Here is a 15,952-nt window from a genome sequence, read left to right as displayed (position 1 = left end):
TTTTTGACATTTTGAATGTTAAATTCTGCAATGAAATTCAAAAATCTTCATTGGGCCTGTCTCGTAATTCTCCACATCCATAAAACTCAACCAATTTGTGTGGAATTTTTCATTCGATTCTTCTCTGGGCCAACTTCCCTACTCGTTAGATTCTTCTGTAGAAGTGCTTTTTTTATGTTTCGTTTATTTCTTCGAAACTAGTTCAGAAGGGTCAGCTCCCAGCACAATACGTATCGGCTGTCAAAATGGGCGATTCACGACATCCATGCTACAGATCAGATACCGTGCCCCCCACCCCCTATTACAATTGACCACAATCTGTCAGCCACGGATTTGGATTGGTGTACATATCAAGTATGAAGAACAAGTCACTCCGGATCTTATATCCACATGCACTATACCATTTTAAGATTTGAGACAGCCATATATATTTAATAAATGGCACATGATCGGAGATGTAATAGAAAGGAAGACTCTGGTCTATCTGCAAAGGGTAAAGTCTCAATCTGCCCAAGGTGGGCTCACAGAACATGAGAGAATCGATTAATCCTACTCACCGTAGTGCAATGCTAATTAATCCATAAAATGCCATCTTACAACTTTAATTATCGCCTACTGGTGACCAATCTGAAACCAATTTCATGATATCCTTTAACAGAAAACACATCATCATCCTCCATCTATAGATGTTGTAGGAAGATCACTTTAGCTTCCTCCACTGCAATTGCGCAGCATTTAAACACTATACTACTTTTTTGGAGTCGTGTAGAAATGCGCTCATTGCTAATCATAACCAGAAATAATCAAATAGACTAACATGAATTGCAGGAGACACAAGACTGGTGATCGTACGCATAAAAACTGAATGCATTATATAATGGAAGATCGGGAGCAGTCAGCAGCATGATAGAAACGTGGAGTACTGCAAATATCCATAACAGATGACAAGAAACTCAGCAAGCCAACTAGTAGCTAAATCTATGTCACAACGGGGGCAAATGCAAAATACAAGAATGAAGCAAAAGAGTGCCTGAAAGATTTGCATTTGAGGACATGAGAAGAAATTTACCCATTCATCATAAATTTGAAACAAAATTCAACTATCATCAAGTAAATTCAACATCTAAATGTCATGCTGAAATTGAAACTAAGACATCCTAAAATAATTCCAACTTCATAAAAGTAGATTAGAGAAGTAACAAAATTCAACACAAAATGACACAAAAAAAGACTCGGTGCCTTCAACAAGCCACATTTAAAAGAGAGAAGTGCCCTTCCCCTTCTTGTCCCCACCTATCTCAAAATGCTTGCACCTCTGCAGAAACCAATTAAGATAAACAGAAATTAGTGAACGAGTAAACACAAAAAGTGAAAAAGTTAATAACAAAATAGCGAAAGGCATGCCTTAATGGGGTGCTGTGAGACATGCTTGCAGCTCTGGCATTGCAGTCTCAGAACAATCTTCTTGGTAGTTTTTGCCTGGTTAGAGAACAAAGAACAAGTTTAGTGCAAAACATATCTCTCTATGTAACAACACATCAAAATCTAGAATTGATGGCATTACATAGATCAACCTGGCTAAACCACAGCATTCAAAAATGCGATAGTAACGATCTCCTGTGAGTGATTTCTTAAAGCAAATGCGCATGCTATTTTATATGTGTGGATGATTAAAAAGTCATGATCAGGAATACACAATTCTAATGAGTTTCTGTTCACAGAAAGGGGACCATCAATAGTCCTTATAGGCCCAGAGAAATCGTGTTTGATAGGCTCATTTTTAAACCAGTCTCCAATCTTCAGCACTAGAAGGGTATTCCAAAATATGTATTTCAATATAATATCAAATATTACTACTTTGGAGTGTATGCTCTGCAAACAAAAACCCGGATCAATGTCAACCTAAGAACATATGCCTAGACCAATACTCGCGTCATGGGTATTGGATAGCGTGGCTACTCAGACCAACTAAAATTGATCAGAATAACTATTTCTACGAAATTAACGATCAAAAAGAAACTATTTCTACGAGTTTCTAGTTGCTACTGGCAGAGCTCATATCTTGTCATTTGAAAATAAACACAAAGAAAACAAATTAGAAGTATGCCCAACAAGATTCACAGATGTTTCTAGCTGAAACGGATAAAAGACAGAAATATCTCATTTCTAGTGTTGATGGGTTGATTTTTTTCACCTTCTTATGGAAGACAGGCTTTGTTTGTCCACCATAACCTGACTGCTTACGATCATAACGACGCTTCCCCTGTGCCGACAAACTATCTTTCCCCTTCTTGTATTGCGTCACCTTGTGTAAAGTGTGCTTTTTGCACTCTTTGCTCTTGCAGTATGTCTTCTTAGTCTTTGGAACGTTCACCTGTGAAATTTTTCAAGAGAAATTTTATGCTCAAGCAAAGAACCTTTGAATTCAAGCAATAAATCAATACGAAAAGCCTTCTGGGGAGATATCTAATAGGCTATAAACCAAGAAATTAAACGACCAACATACATTAAAGAAAAGGTTGAACAAGGATGAGAGAAAACACACGAACAACTCACCATTGCTGCAGGGTTTTCAGAGGCTCAACTCACTCCTTTCCCTGTCGCCCCGCGAGAAATCTAGTGAGAGAAAATAAAGAAGCCCTAGCAGTTGAGCTTTTATATCAACACAAGGATTCATTAGGGTTTTGTAAAATGACAAAATTAGCCTTGAATAAAACCGACCGTCAAATAAGTTTCTATTACCACAATTAAAAATAAGAATGATTAATGGCTCTTCGTTGAACACCCTAATTCTCATTTTAATTTGGGATAATGACCAACCAACTTACACAGAATTTTATAGCTCCATAGTAAATGCATCTGACCTTGAATTGATGTCAAATTACTTGGCAGGATGTGGTTTATAGGGGGAGGGCTAAAAGTAGGGGGTTGAAATTCAGAATTCTGCATTGGGTGTATCATACTTCTTCATTTTAATTTTTAAATTTATCCCCATTAATAATACAAATTTATTATCTCATCTCATTTTCTCATTATTAAAAATGAAAACTATCAAAGGCTCTTAGTTGAACACCTTGTTTTTTATTTTCATATTTACCCCTATTAATAATACATATTTATTATCTCATCTAATTCTTTATTATTAAAAATGACAATGATCAATGGCTCTTTATTGAACACCTTGATTTTTATTTTCAAATTTACCCCTATTAATAATACAAAACAACCAAATTAACATATATCCCTTATTTAACAAATTAAAAAATAAGAAAATAATCAATTTTTTTAATAGAACACCCTAATGTTTATTTACAAATCTACCCTTAAAAATGAGAATGATCAATGGCTCTTCATTGAACACCGTGATTTTTATTTTCAAATTTACCCCTATTTATAATACAAAACAGCCAAACTAATATAAACCCCATTATTTAAAATTTTTAAAAGTAAGAAAATGATCATTTTTTTTGGTAGAACACCCTGGTTTTTATTTACAAATCTACCCCTATTAATAATACAACTTTGAATGGGTTTACAACCAATCTAGCAAATTCACAAGTTTCTATTTTACCCTTATATACAAAAGAGACAAGTGCCTTAAAAAGATGAATACGTGGACATCCAAATTCTCCATGTAATGGTTACTCTATTAAGGTAGTCATAATGTTGGTTTAATTTTTATCAAATATCAATGTGGCTGAACTATGGTTATCAAACCGGAAAAAAAAAAAAAAAAAACAAGAATCAGTCAAGTGACTGGTTTCATTTTACCCCAGGACCATTATTTCCCCCGAAACCATAGGTTTGGTCAGCAAACCACTGACCTAGGCAATCAAACTGTTCGAACCATTCAACGATTTGGCCGATTTTATTTTTTATTTTTTTGTCAGAACGAGTCATTCATTCTGTTCAAATGATCGAACCGTTCAACCCGAGAACTAGACCCTTGGTTGGTTCATTGTCCGAGTTGGTTTTAAAAACCTTGGACTGAACAACCCTCACATTACTCTGGATTGTTTTCATGATATTAAATGGAATCAAATCATCATGATAAGTTCAAAATTTCTCCTTCGATAATAAACTTAATTGATAAGTTGAATGGATGTATCTCCCCGTTTTTAATAAAATGTGATCATATTTATAAAAATCCCCAAAATATGAACCTAAATAGGGGTGTAGTACGTTATAGGATTTGAATGCTATTTCTTCTTATTTGGATTCACAATCAATTTAGAATAAAAAATAAGAGTTCACTCAACAAAGTAATTAGTTTATTATTTTTTATTTTGTCTAAAATCTAAATTTTGATTTAACTTGTACTCTCTTTTGGTTTCTCTTTTATGCTTTTTTTTTTGTTAATTTGTTTTGGGTGTATAGAAGCTTTTATGAAGAGAAAGGTGATTATACAACCTTATAACTTGCAACTGAGATAGTGGTTTGACTCTTCACTTTTAAACAGCTTTGGGAAGACTACTATTTCTATTTTGGCATGTTTGTTTTGGTCCAGTTTTATAAGGAATGCTTTCAGATGGAAGGAACACCACCATTGAATTTATAGATTAAACAAGAAAACAAGAAGAGGAGGTTTTTTTTTTTGGTAATGAATAGGAGTTTAAATTAGATAATGATCAAAAATATTTGAACTTACATTTTCCGTTTGTATTATTTTTTCATGCTCAAGTGTTAGGTGGTGGTGTAGAGTCATTTTCGTTATGTTCACTTGCTAGCTTAGTAGCTTTGGTTGATTACTGTTCAAATAATGATTATAATGCTAAAGTTGGATTATAAGTTCATAGTGAATTTAGTCAATATTATCGTTGTCGGGTTGTTTTTGTGTATTATTTTTTTTGGTACTTGAAAATAAATTATTTTGTTTAAATCATTTAAATTCAAATATGTTATTTTGACTAGCTATGGGTGTTCATTATATGGTGTAAATCACAAAACCGAAACCGAAACAAACCAAGTTTGCGGTTTGGTTTGGTTTTGTTTATACCTATAAATGGTTTGGTTAGGTTTGAGAATTTTCTAAATTATGATTTACGGTTTTGGTTTGATTTATTTAACTTTATAAACTGAACCAAACTGTAAATTGTAAACCGGAATTGTATATAATATGAATATATGATATATAAATATTATATATACTATATCTAAATGGAATACATGAAATTATAAATATATAATGTATGCTTTATTTTATAATAAAATAATAAATAAAAGTTTTTAAGTTTTAATTTTTAGGGGAGCTATTTGGGCTTTCTAATTGGGTTAAGCCCAAAAGAACATAGAATGGTCCAAAGTCCCCAAACCATATTAGAAATGCACCAAACTGTAATAATATGGTTTGGTTTGGTTTCCATACCAAAACGGTTTGGTTCGATTTAGAAAATTCTCAAACTGTAGTTTATCGGTTTGGTATGAGATTTTTATCTAAATCGCACTAAATTGGACTGTGGACACCCTAATTTTGCCAACTGAAACACATGTGTGCAACACGATACTTGCAGCGTTGTAGCAAACGATGAACCCTTCATCATCAAGCGGTGACCCTGAAGTAGGGATGGTCGTTTCAGCCCGGTCCGAAAGTTTTGGGCTTAGGCCTAGGTTCGTGCTGTCAGGTGCCACCTAGGTTGTATATATCTATCCCATATATAAAAGCAGTGTTTTCAAACCGATCACCCGATCGGTTCCATTTTATCCCAAAACTACTTTTTGGCCAAAAATCGTTGACTTGGTCAGTGAACCATTGACCCATGCAGTTGAACCGTCAACCCAAGCAACGCTTTTTGGCCTTTTGGTTTTTTTTTGTGTTATAGCAGACTATTCCTTTGGAATAGACGGTCACACCATTCGACACGAGAATCGATCCCTATACTGGCCCCATGTTTAGTCCAATTTTAAAAACATTGTATAAAAGTGTGGATGAAGTGTAAAACCTTTTTTGGACTAAAATTATCCATTGTTTCTTTGTTTAAGAAAGAGTATAAAAGTCATTTTGTCATTGCTTTAATGGTCATATTTGTGTATTTATTCAATCTATAATTTTAAGGGTTGAAAATGTAACTTCAATTATTACTTTCCACCTCATTTAATCCCCTCTCATTATGTCTTATACTTAAGGTTTATTTTATCTTATTAAATCATATATTTTTAAGTTATTTTTACTAATAAATTCAACTAATTAGATCTATGTAAAGTATTTTAACAATATAAACTCATATTTTAAAATCGACTCAAAAACAAAACCATATTTTATCCAAGTGGTGGCTAAGAAATCCAACCATATAAATCAAATTGGTCAACCTATGAAGTCATAGTTAGATAGTAAAAATTTTAAAATATAAATAGATATAGAAAATTACATAAAAATGTAGAAAAAATTAGACACATCATGATATTTTTATTAATCAAGTCAAAGAAAAAAAAGTGTAGTAAACAATAATTAATTTATTGACAATGAAAGTGAAAACATAATTTAGAACTCACCAAAAATGAAATATAAAAATTAATAATAAATAGTTTCACTTTTGGGTTAAAAGTGTTAAACTTTAATATCATAAATAAATAATAAAAATTAATAAAATATAATCATACAAACATGAAAAAATACATAACTTTTGCAAAATTAAATATAAACATACAACAGTAAGTGTGACATAACTTTTGCAAAATAAGCATTCTGTTTCCAACTGTTTGGTTGGGTGAAATCGGAATCATATTCCCATTCATACTAGAATGGCAATGGGGAATTGCCATTCCCTACCCCTCCCTTGGGAATGAAATCCCATTCTTATTGATTATAATTCCCATTCCCATTCATGTATGAACCAAACAGACTATGGGAATAGACTATTATGATTCCGACCATGAACCAAATGGACCCTAACAAATATCATCAAAACATTGTTTGAATCACCACTCTACCCATAAGTTCCCCTCTTGTTGTTGTGCAGGTTTCCTCTTGCTGTTCTGCCTGGCAAACCATCTTTCATGCCACGTTTCTTGTTTTTCATTCACACCAATGCTTCTCTTATTTTTCAAATTTTCTTCCCCTATGGAAACATCAATTGCAAAATCCTCATTTACATTAGAATTGTGTAGGTGTTTAGTTTTTACAGTCTTAACAAACAAGACAAATTAAAATCCATGGTTAAAAGAAGATGGTGAGTAATGAGCCCTAAATAATTGTTCATATAAAGAAGATCTATTGTTCTTTTTTTTGGTAGTATTTGTTGCATTGATTGTCCATATAAAGTATAGCCATGTATTCCAACTATTCAATTAGTTAATCTTATCCTTTTATCAATCAATAGATTTCCAAATGGGCCCATCTAGTGTTGGCTTTAACTTTCACACACTAAAAGGTGTTTTTGATTATTTCTCTTGCCTGTGGTTTTTTTCATTGATAGATTAATATGAAAATAAATAATTTGATGACCATACTGGAATAAGATAGTAGAAATAAGTCATGAATCTGATTTTTTTTAGATTGTGAATGTAATAGAACATGGAGCAAAGTACTTGCGCTATCTTCTACTTCCTCTTCACTTTATGTTTGTTCATCTCTACTTTGTTTGATATTTTTTTTTCTTAAGTTTCCTTTGAATGTTGTTGTTCCACTACTTTCAACTCCAAATATAATAATAGGTTACTGCAACCTAACTAAGAAACCCACTAATTCAAAATCATCAATAAAAGTATTCATACAATTTATTTGACCATCACCCACAAAAACCAAAGGCATTAAAAAACTTTGTGGTGACCCAAACTAGACTCCCATAGCAAAAGGATAATAACACAAAAGATGTTATATGGTCTCAACACCATAACCAACATTTTCAAAACTGGAGCGGATGGTCAGACTAAAAAAAATCGGGAATTGGTTTTGTTTCTCCCCAAAACTGCTTTTGGTAAGAAACCGTTGATTTGGTTAACGAACTGCTGGCCCGAGCGGCCAAATTATCGAACTATCGACTCAAACAACAGTTTTGGCCTTTTTATTAATTTTTTTTTTGTCTGAATGGGCCATCCCTTTTAACCATGCGATTGGACCGTTCAACCCAAGAACCGATCCCCATAATGGTTCCTTGTCTAGCTTGATTTTAAAAACCTTGCTCATGACAATGCATTTCACGGTTGACTAGTTCAAATTCTCAATAATTCACTAGTTTAGATTTCACCATCACAAATCCACTTATAAAGCACTAAAGAAAACTTACATCTTGTTGGATTCTAAGCTTCGAAAGCCTATTCGACATTCCTTAACATCAAGATCACCATTTTTTATAATAATAGATTAAATGTCTTGATAAGTTTTCATAACTAAAATCCTCTTGCACCTATCTTTGATCAAAATCTACCTACCATGATTATCTTCCTTCAATACATGAATATCCACAATCTTGTTCAAGTTTATTGATCAAAGTCCTCAATTAGTTTACTTATATGCCAAACCCCCTTAATTATTCAAAACATCTTTAAATTTCAATTATATCTTGTTTCTATTGGGAGGCCCTCCTACATTCTAAACAGATATTATTATGCATCTCACTCAATTTGGGAGCCTTAAGTACCAATGCTAAACACTGCTTAGCTTAACCTCTTATTTTAGGGAACTAAAAGTAGCTTCTTATTATCCTCATTAGTCGCAATAAAATCAAATAGTCACTAATTTTAGAACCGTTACAAGCTAGGTTGAAAGCAAATGGACCTTTATGATAATTTATAAAATGCACAAATTCCTCATTTTGAATCCAAATGACAATATATATATATATATAACTGGTAACCACATACTCATGAAAGTAACAAGTTTGTTTTCTTTGCAATAGCCAATAGGAAAGCTTGTTTAAATCGTTATCTCCAATAACTCCATTCTTAATATGGGATTCATTTTCTCTCTTAGTTATAACTCAAGGCAATTTTTTCAAAACTGGACCGAACCGGAAAAACTGGGAACTAGTCACTCCATTTAATCCCAAAACCGCTTTTTGGCAAAAAACTGTTGATTTGGTCAGCGAACCACTGACCTGGCTGGTCAAACAGTTGAACGGTCCGACTTGGGAACGGTTTTGGCCTCTTGTGTTTTTAAAATTTTTTTTTTTATTTTTTGTCTGTGTGTCGTCCATTCGAACCAAACGGTCAAACCGTTCGACCCTGGAACTGGGCCCCGGAACGGTTCCTTGTCCGATCCAGTTTTAAAAAACTTGACTCAAGGATTCAAGATAGAGTTATTACTAGTAATGCAACTCATTTGTTCAAGCTTACAAATCTCATTTTTGATTGTCATTGACATCCTTTTTAATTCCATTAAGAGTCAAACTTATTTAAAGTTCAGCATATCAATTAATCCTAAATGTCCATCAATTGTTAACAATGTCGTTACACTTTTGTTTTTGAAGCTACATTCCTAAAAGAGACTTAAATGGTTTAGAATATATGGGAATTTTTATAGGGATTCAAATTTAAAATTATGGAATGATTATTAGATCCTCGCCTAGAAAACATGTTCAAGTCTCCATAGGGAATAATTATAGCCAAATTTTATCATCAAAAGTGATATATAAAGTTTCCCTAATACAATCACTACCCTATCCCTTATTTTAATCTCAAGCAAATATAGATCTAGTAGTGCTTCTTTAAAAAGGTACAAAACATTCATTGACACAAGCAATGGTCAACACCATCAATAACCATGGATTCATTAAATTGCCAATCAAAACAAAATGAATGCCAATTTGAACTAACCATTGTTTTAAAACATGCCAAAGCCTTCTTTTTCCTCATTGAATGATTTCTATAATAAACACATATAAGCCAATTACTACTAACCAAGGCTTTAAAAATGGACATCGAAATAGAACTCCTTTAGCCATCCGTTTTGGGTTTGTGGTTGTATTGTCCTAGTCAAATAATCCAATCGGTTGAGTGAAAGATAGAATGTTTAAAACCATGGATTTAAACATTGAACAACATAACCATATATTTAAGTGTTAAATTTGACCAGCATAGAAACGTGTAATCACATTAAAATTTCTAAGAGAAGAATAAACATAAAAAAAAAATAAAAAATCTCATCTCATCGCATTCACATGAGGATCCCACTTTGGACATACTTGGACAATACCAAGTATCAAAGACTACTTAGTGACAATAATGCAAAAAATATACATTTTTATAATTTAAAATATATAAAAAAACACTTTAATATTATAGGCCAAATAAAAAAGAAAAAACAATAAGGCAAATACAATTCTATTACTTTTTCTTAGGGGGCGTTCTTTTTTTGGATTTGAGAGAGGAAAATGTTGATCAATGAGATTTTGGTTTCCACTCACCAAGAATCCCATGTTCATTTTTCAGATTAACGTGGAGACCAGAGAAAGTTTATTTTCCTGGGTATCAGGTAATGATATCCATCTTCTAAGTGGGTAAATAACTTTCCCACCTATGAGGAAAGTTGCTAACACTTGATTGGAACAAAAATGTCCCTTTTAATAATGTATTTTTATGACTAAAATGGTCATTACCTTATTTACCTAAGAAATAAAAGAACATGGGTAAATACACTTACCTGTGTAAGTATTTTATAAGAAAAACTTACCGAAAAGCGAAAGCGAATGGGGCCTTAGTGTTTTAAGATAGTTTAATGCGAAAATGACTAATCAATTTCTTAGTTTCTCTTGGATAGATCAAGTGAGATTTTTCTTATTATTCCAAATGTAATGTCCCAAGTTTATTATTTTTCTCATTTCTTCTACTAATGGATGTTTTTTCTTAATAATAATAACAACAACAACAACAATAATAATAATAACAATTATTATTATTATTATATGTTGAATCAACTAAGTTTTTCTTTTCCTCTAAAACGGTTTTTTTACATGAAATATAAAATATTTATAATTATTATTTTATTTAATGCTTAAATGCCTAAACTTATGGATTATAAACTTCTAGTTCATGGATATGTGTACTTCTATCATTTCAATTTGTTATATTATATGTTATTTTCATCAATCTATAAACTTTAATTAAAATTTTTCGTAAGCTTTGAGGCTTATGCTTCACTGTTTTGGGCCATTACACCTTGAGTACGGCTTTAACCTTTTAAAACCTTGCTTTTCATTGGCTTGAGAACAAGGGCCATAAAAAAGGTTGTACATTGTATACTATTTAGGCTCAGTTTGAAATGAGAACAAATACAAATATATACAGTACAAATACATACAAAGTAATGCAATATATTTAGTTTTGCACTTTACATATTTGTATCTGTACTCCTTCCAAACTAAACCTTAGGTCCAATTTTCCTTCTTTGCTGGTTTAGATGTCATACTTTCTCGATGTATGTTTATATTAAATGTTATTTTCATTTATCTATATGCAAGACAATGAGAAGATGATGTATGGTTTATATTTAAATTCAATTGGCATTCCTTTCATATGAAATTCAGATGACCGGCTTGAGCATGCTTCTATTTAGGCAATCATTTTTGGCCCATACCTTATAGTTGGCCTTACCCAAGGTTTTTAAAACTGGTCTGGATAGGGAGTTATTTTCGAGTTGAATGGCTTGACTGTCCGGTATGAATAGATGACCTGTTATGACAAAAATAAAATAAAAAATAAAAACCGTTGTTCGAGTCAATGGTTCGAAGGTTCAACCGTCTGAACCAGTGGTTCGTTGACAAAATCAATAGTTTTTTACCAAAATGTGGTTTTTGGGTGAAACCAGTGATCGGTTCCCGTTTTCCCGATTTGGTCTGATTTTGAAAAAAACAAGTCTTACCGATAGGGATTGGAACATCAAAACAATAACACGAAGTTCTTTCTCATACTAGATATCTACAACCCCAACCATATGCAATTCCCAGTTGGTCTCTCTTTCATATGAAGTCAATGATGCCACCATTGGCTTCACAAACTCCTTATAGGCCTTAAACCCAAAGACATGAATTCCCATGATTTCTCAAGAGTGGTGGTGGTGCACCAACGACCACGGGTCATATGCGTTCTAGGCCATTGTGGGATTAGTTGGTAAGACCATAATGCTGACACAAGCATTAATTCCCATGATTTCTCAAGAGTGGAGTTAACTATAATGCTGGCACAAGCATTAAACTCATTTATCAGTCAGAGTTGACTGATGCTAGACAAGCAAGCATCAAGCGTTGTATTGAAAAGAGACATGGTTGAGTATCATTGAATCAGATTTGTGGCAGGGGGCAATGAGACATGGATCTTATTTTGTTTATTTCAACATTTAATTTTAAATAGGCAATGGTGTATTTAACGCAAAATCCCATTAACTTTCCAATGTACTAGCGGAGGGCCCCTACATAAATAGTTTTGTACGATTGAAATCATTACGAAAAAAAATCTATAAAAGAAAAATAAATTGTCATTTTAAATAAAAAATAGTTTTCATTAAAATAAAAAAATTAAAATCTTAAAAAATAAAACATATACCTCTCTTTGCTAACACTAGGCCCTATCGGGTCACACATAAGAGACCGAATCTGCCCCCCACAATGTCCCACAGCACATCCTCGTCGTGTATTGAGAACATCTCCCGATGATGACATCATCATTCCGGATATTATCATTGGGAGATGTTCCCAGTACACGACGAGGATGTGCTGTGGGACTTTGTGGGGGGCTGATTTGAACTCCACACATAACCCCTCTTTCTAACACAAAGCCCTAAACAACCTCTCTCTCTCTCTATTTTGATCCACATGTTGTCCAACCAAAACAAAGATAGCCTTAGTTGAACACGGTAGTTATTTAGACAATGTTCGGAACTATGTAAATCTCATGGACAAGACCGAAAGGTCACGCTTTGCTGGGTTTGGATGGGGCCGGTCCTGTCCACACCCCAATATAGCGTGGGCAGGTTCCGTCCACACCCCAATTTTTCATCCACAACAAAATCTTGTGGTTAAGGACCGTCCACACTTGATTTTTTATCCCCCATTTCACACTTTCCTTGAAAGGCTACCCTATTGTCTGTTTCACATTTTAATATTTTGTCAATAAAATATTAATTATTTTACTTAAATTTTCAATTCTTAAAATTTTAATGTTTTATAAATAAAATTATATTTTAAATATGTAAAATATATTTTTTAAATTTTAATTATTTTACTATTTTTTATAAAAAAATGATATTTATTGGTTAATATTAATTCGTTGATGCATTTTCAATATATTTATCATATAAAATGCAAAAAATAGATATTTATGATTAATTGTGTATATCAAGGTTTTTGAAACGCCATTAACCCGGACAGTCAGACCATTCAGCCCATAAACCGTCTAGGCAAGCAGTTATGTTTTACCCTAAACCCGATTTTGGCCAAAGCCATTGAAAAAGTCAATAACCCGTTAACCCTAGCGGTCAAACTGTCGATCCATTCAACATTTTTTTACCGTTTTTTATTTTTAATTTGTTTATCAAAACGGGTCATCCGTTCAAATCATACGGTCGGACCGTCGACCCGAAAACCAATGGCTATAATAGTTTCCTTTTCGGGTTTAAAATGTTGGCGTATATCATTCATAAATGTATATGAGATACATGAAATCAAAAAGTGTGGTGTGAGCGCCACTATGACTGTGGACTAGTCCAGTCCACACAATTTGTCCACTGTTCAAAATAGCTGTAGACTGTGGTGTGTGTGGATTGGTCCCTGCCACAGGGTGTGGTGTGGACCAATCCACACCCACCAATTCCTTATCCACACTACAGAACACCCCTGTATTAGGCTATGTAACTAATAATAATGCTCCACTATAGTCATAAAATACATGAGACCCATAACCTATAATTAAATAAATAAAGTACTTAATTTTATGTGATTGAATTATGTTATATTGATTTAGGTAATTGAATTATGTGATTGAATATATTGATTTAGCCATTGTGAGTTTTAGACAATCTATACTACTTATAAAAGTGTGAATAATGAGGTATTGGCTTATGGAGTTTTTTTTTACTAAAATACCCCTCATATTGAATTTAGTTCATCTCAATTGAAAGAGCGTAAAATGTAATTAAAAGAATACCATTAAGTACATTCAATTAACTCACATTAAGTCTCACATTTAAGTCATTAAATAAATCACATTCTCTCTCATTGAATCCAACATTTATACATTTGTTTATCATCATTAAATTCGACTAATAAACCATACACAATAATTATTAGGGAAATTGTCTAAAACTCACCATGAGTTTTCAGCATTTCTCTTAAACTCACCACAACTTTTCAAAATGTCTAAAACTCACCATGTCATTGACTTGACGTTAAACTGACTAACGGGTGTTAATATATTACCATTTTAACATTCATAGAAAAATATAAAATATATACAACATAAATTAACGGTGCTAATATATTGCCATTTTAATATTTAGACATGAAAAAAAGGAAGAAGTTCAAAAAATATTTTCAAATATAAAATACATAAAAACATATAAATTACAAAAAATATAAAAAATTTGTAGAAATTTCAAACAAAATAAAAAATTATTTTCAAATTATAAAAACTATAGAGATTGAAAAACAAAACCAGAAAATACAAATTGTAGAAAAAACACAACAAATTACAGAAAAATACATAAATTACAAATAAATAACAACAAATACAAGACTATTTATAGATTGTAGAAAATAGAAAATGTAAAAAAATATAAATTATAAATAACATTGGAAATTATAACAAAACACTAAAAATATAAAAAAACAAGAAAATTGAAAACTGAAAAGACCATTTTTCCTCTAACTCGTCTCAATTCAAGGGTAATTTGGTCATGACAATTGTTATTTATGCTAACATGGACACCTTTGTTAATAAGCATTAACGGAATGTGAGTTTTGGAAAATAAAAACTTATTGACATTGTGAGTTTTAGACATTTTGAAAAGTTGTAGTGAGTTTAAGGTAAATGTTGAAAACTCATGGTGAGTTTTAAACAATTTCCCTAATTATTAATAAAATGAAAATTTATATTTTTAAAATAAACATATAAATGAAGTCATATTTTTCATCTATGTGGTGAGTAAGTAGTTCAACCATTTGAGTCATGTTGTCATAAATAAATAATACAAATTTAGAAATATAAAAAATACTTTTATTTATCATAATTAAATTCCACTAATAAATCCATACACAATAATTATTAATAGAATGAGATTTTATATTTTAAAAATAAACCTAGAAACAAAATCATATTTTCCATCTAGGTCGTGGGTAAGTAATTCAACGTATGGATAATTTCATGATGTCATGAATAAATAATACAAATTTAGTAATATAAAAAATACAAACAAAAATAGACAAAATTAAATATTGAAAAAATTGGACATGTTTCTATTATTATATATTTGTCATATTAAAAAATAACTATGATAAAATATACATCATTTTATTAATGATGGACATCAAATACACAATTTAAAACGGATGGAAATTAAACCATCTTCCTATCTAGGGGGTGGGTTAGCGGTTCAATCTTTTAGGTCAAATAGGTTAACCCATGGTGTATAATTAAAAGTATTTTTTAATAAAATAGTGCAAAAAATATGAAACAGTTTTAGGCACATCTATAATATTATATACTAATAATATATATAAAAATAAGTATGATAAATAATAATTATTTTATCAATGATGTAAGTGAAATAAAAAATTTAAAACCAGTTTATAAATGAAACCATTTCCATATCTAGATGGTAGGTAGGTCAATGATCTAACATTCCGTATCAAATTATTCAATCTATGTTGTCATAACTAAGTAACGAATATTAAATATATATATACATACATACATACATACATACATACATACATACATACATACATACATACATACATACATACATACATACATACATATAAACTCAAATAAAAATATAAGCTTTGTATAAAGCATTTTGATACAA

At 31.7% G+C, this 15,952-nt stretch overlaps 1 protein-coding gene across 1 annotated transcript; it reads right to left on the bottom strand.

The window, feature by feature from the left end:
• Positions 1-1,079: 1,079 nt before the first annotated feature.
• On the bottom strand, positions 1,080-2,670 carry LOC104591388 (large ribosomal subunit protein eL42). The gene is made up of 4 exons (XM_010250178.2): positions 2,557-2,670; positions 2,195-2,374; positions 1,405-1,479; positions 1,080-1,315 (listed from the first exon to the last, which is right to left on the bottom strand). The coding sequence occupies exons 1-4, from the start codon at positions 2,557-2,559 to the stop codon at positions 1,256-1,258; spliced, it is 318 nt and encodes a 105-aa protein (XP_010248480.1). The 5' UTR covers positions 2,560-2,670; the 3' UTR covers positions 1,080-1,255.
• Between the last annotated feature and the right edge of the window lie 13,282 nt (positions 2,671-15,952).

This window comes from Nelumbo nucifera, chromosome 3 (assembly GCF_055504915.1).
Source record: "Nelumbo nucifera cultivar China Antique chromosome 3, China Antique-T2T, whole genome shotgun sequence".
Classification (NCBI taxonomy): Eukaryota; Viridiplantae; Streptophyta; class Magnoliopsida; order Proteales; family Nelumbonaceae; genus Nelumbo; species Nelumbo nucifera.
The sequence above is the reverse complement of the archived record's forward strand: the minus strand, read 5'-3'. Positions and strand labels throughout refer to the sequence as shown.

Excerpts from the sequence above, each read along its gene's own strand:
- LOC104591388 (XM_010250178.2), bottom strand. Across the intron at positions 1,480-2,194 it reads AGCCTGTCTTCCATAAGAAG|GCAAAAACTACCAAGAAGAT; the intron begins GTGAAAAAAATC and ends TTCTCTAACCAG. Across the intron at positions 1,316-1,404 it reads TCTCACAGCACCCCATTAAG|AGGTGCAAGCATTTTGAGAT; the intron begins GCATGCCTTTCG and ends TGGTTTCTGCAG.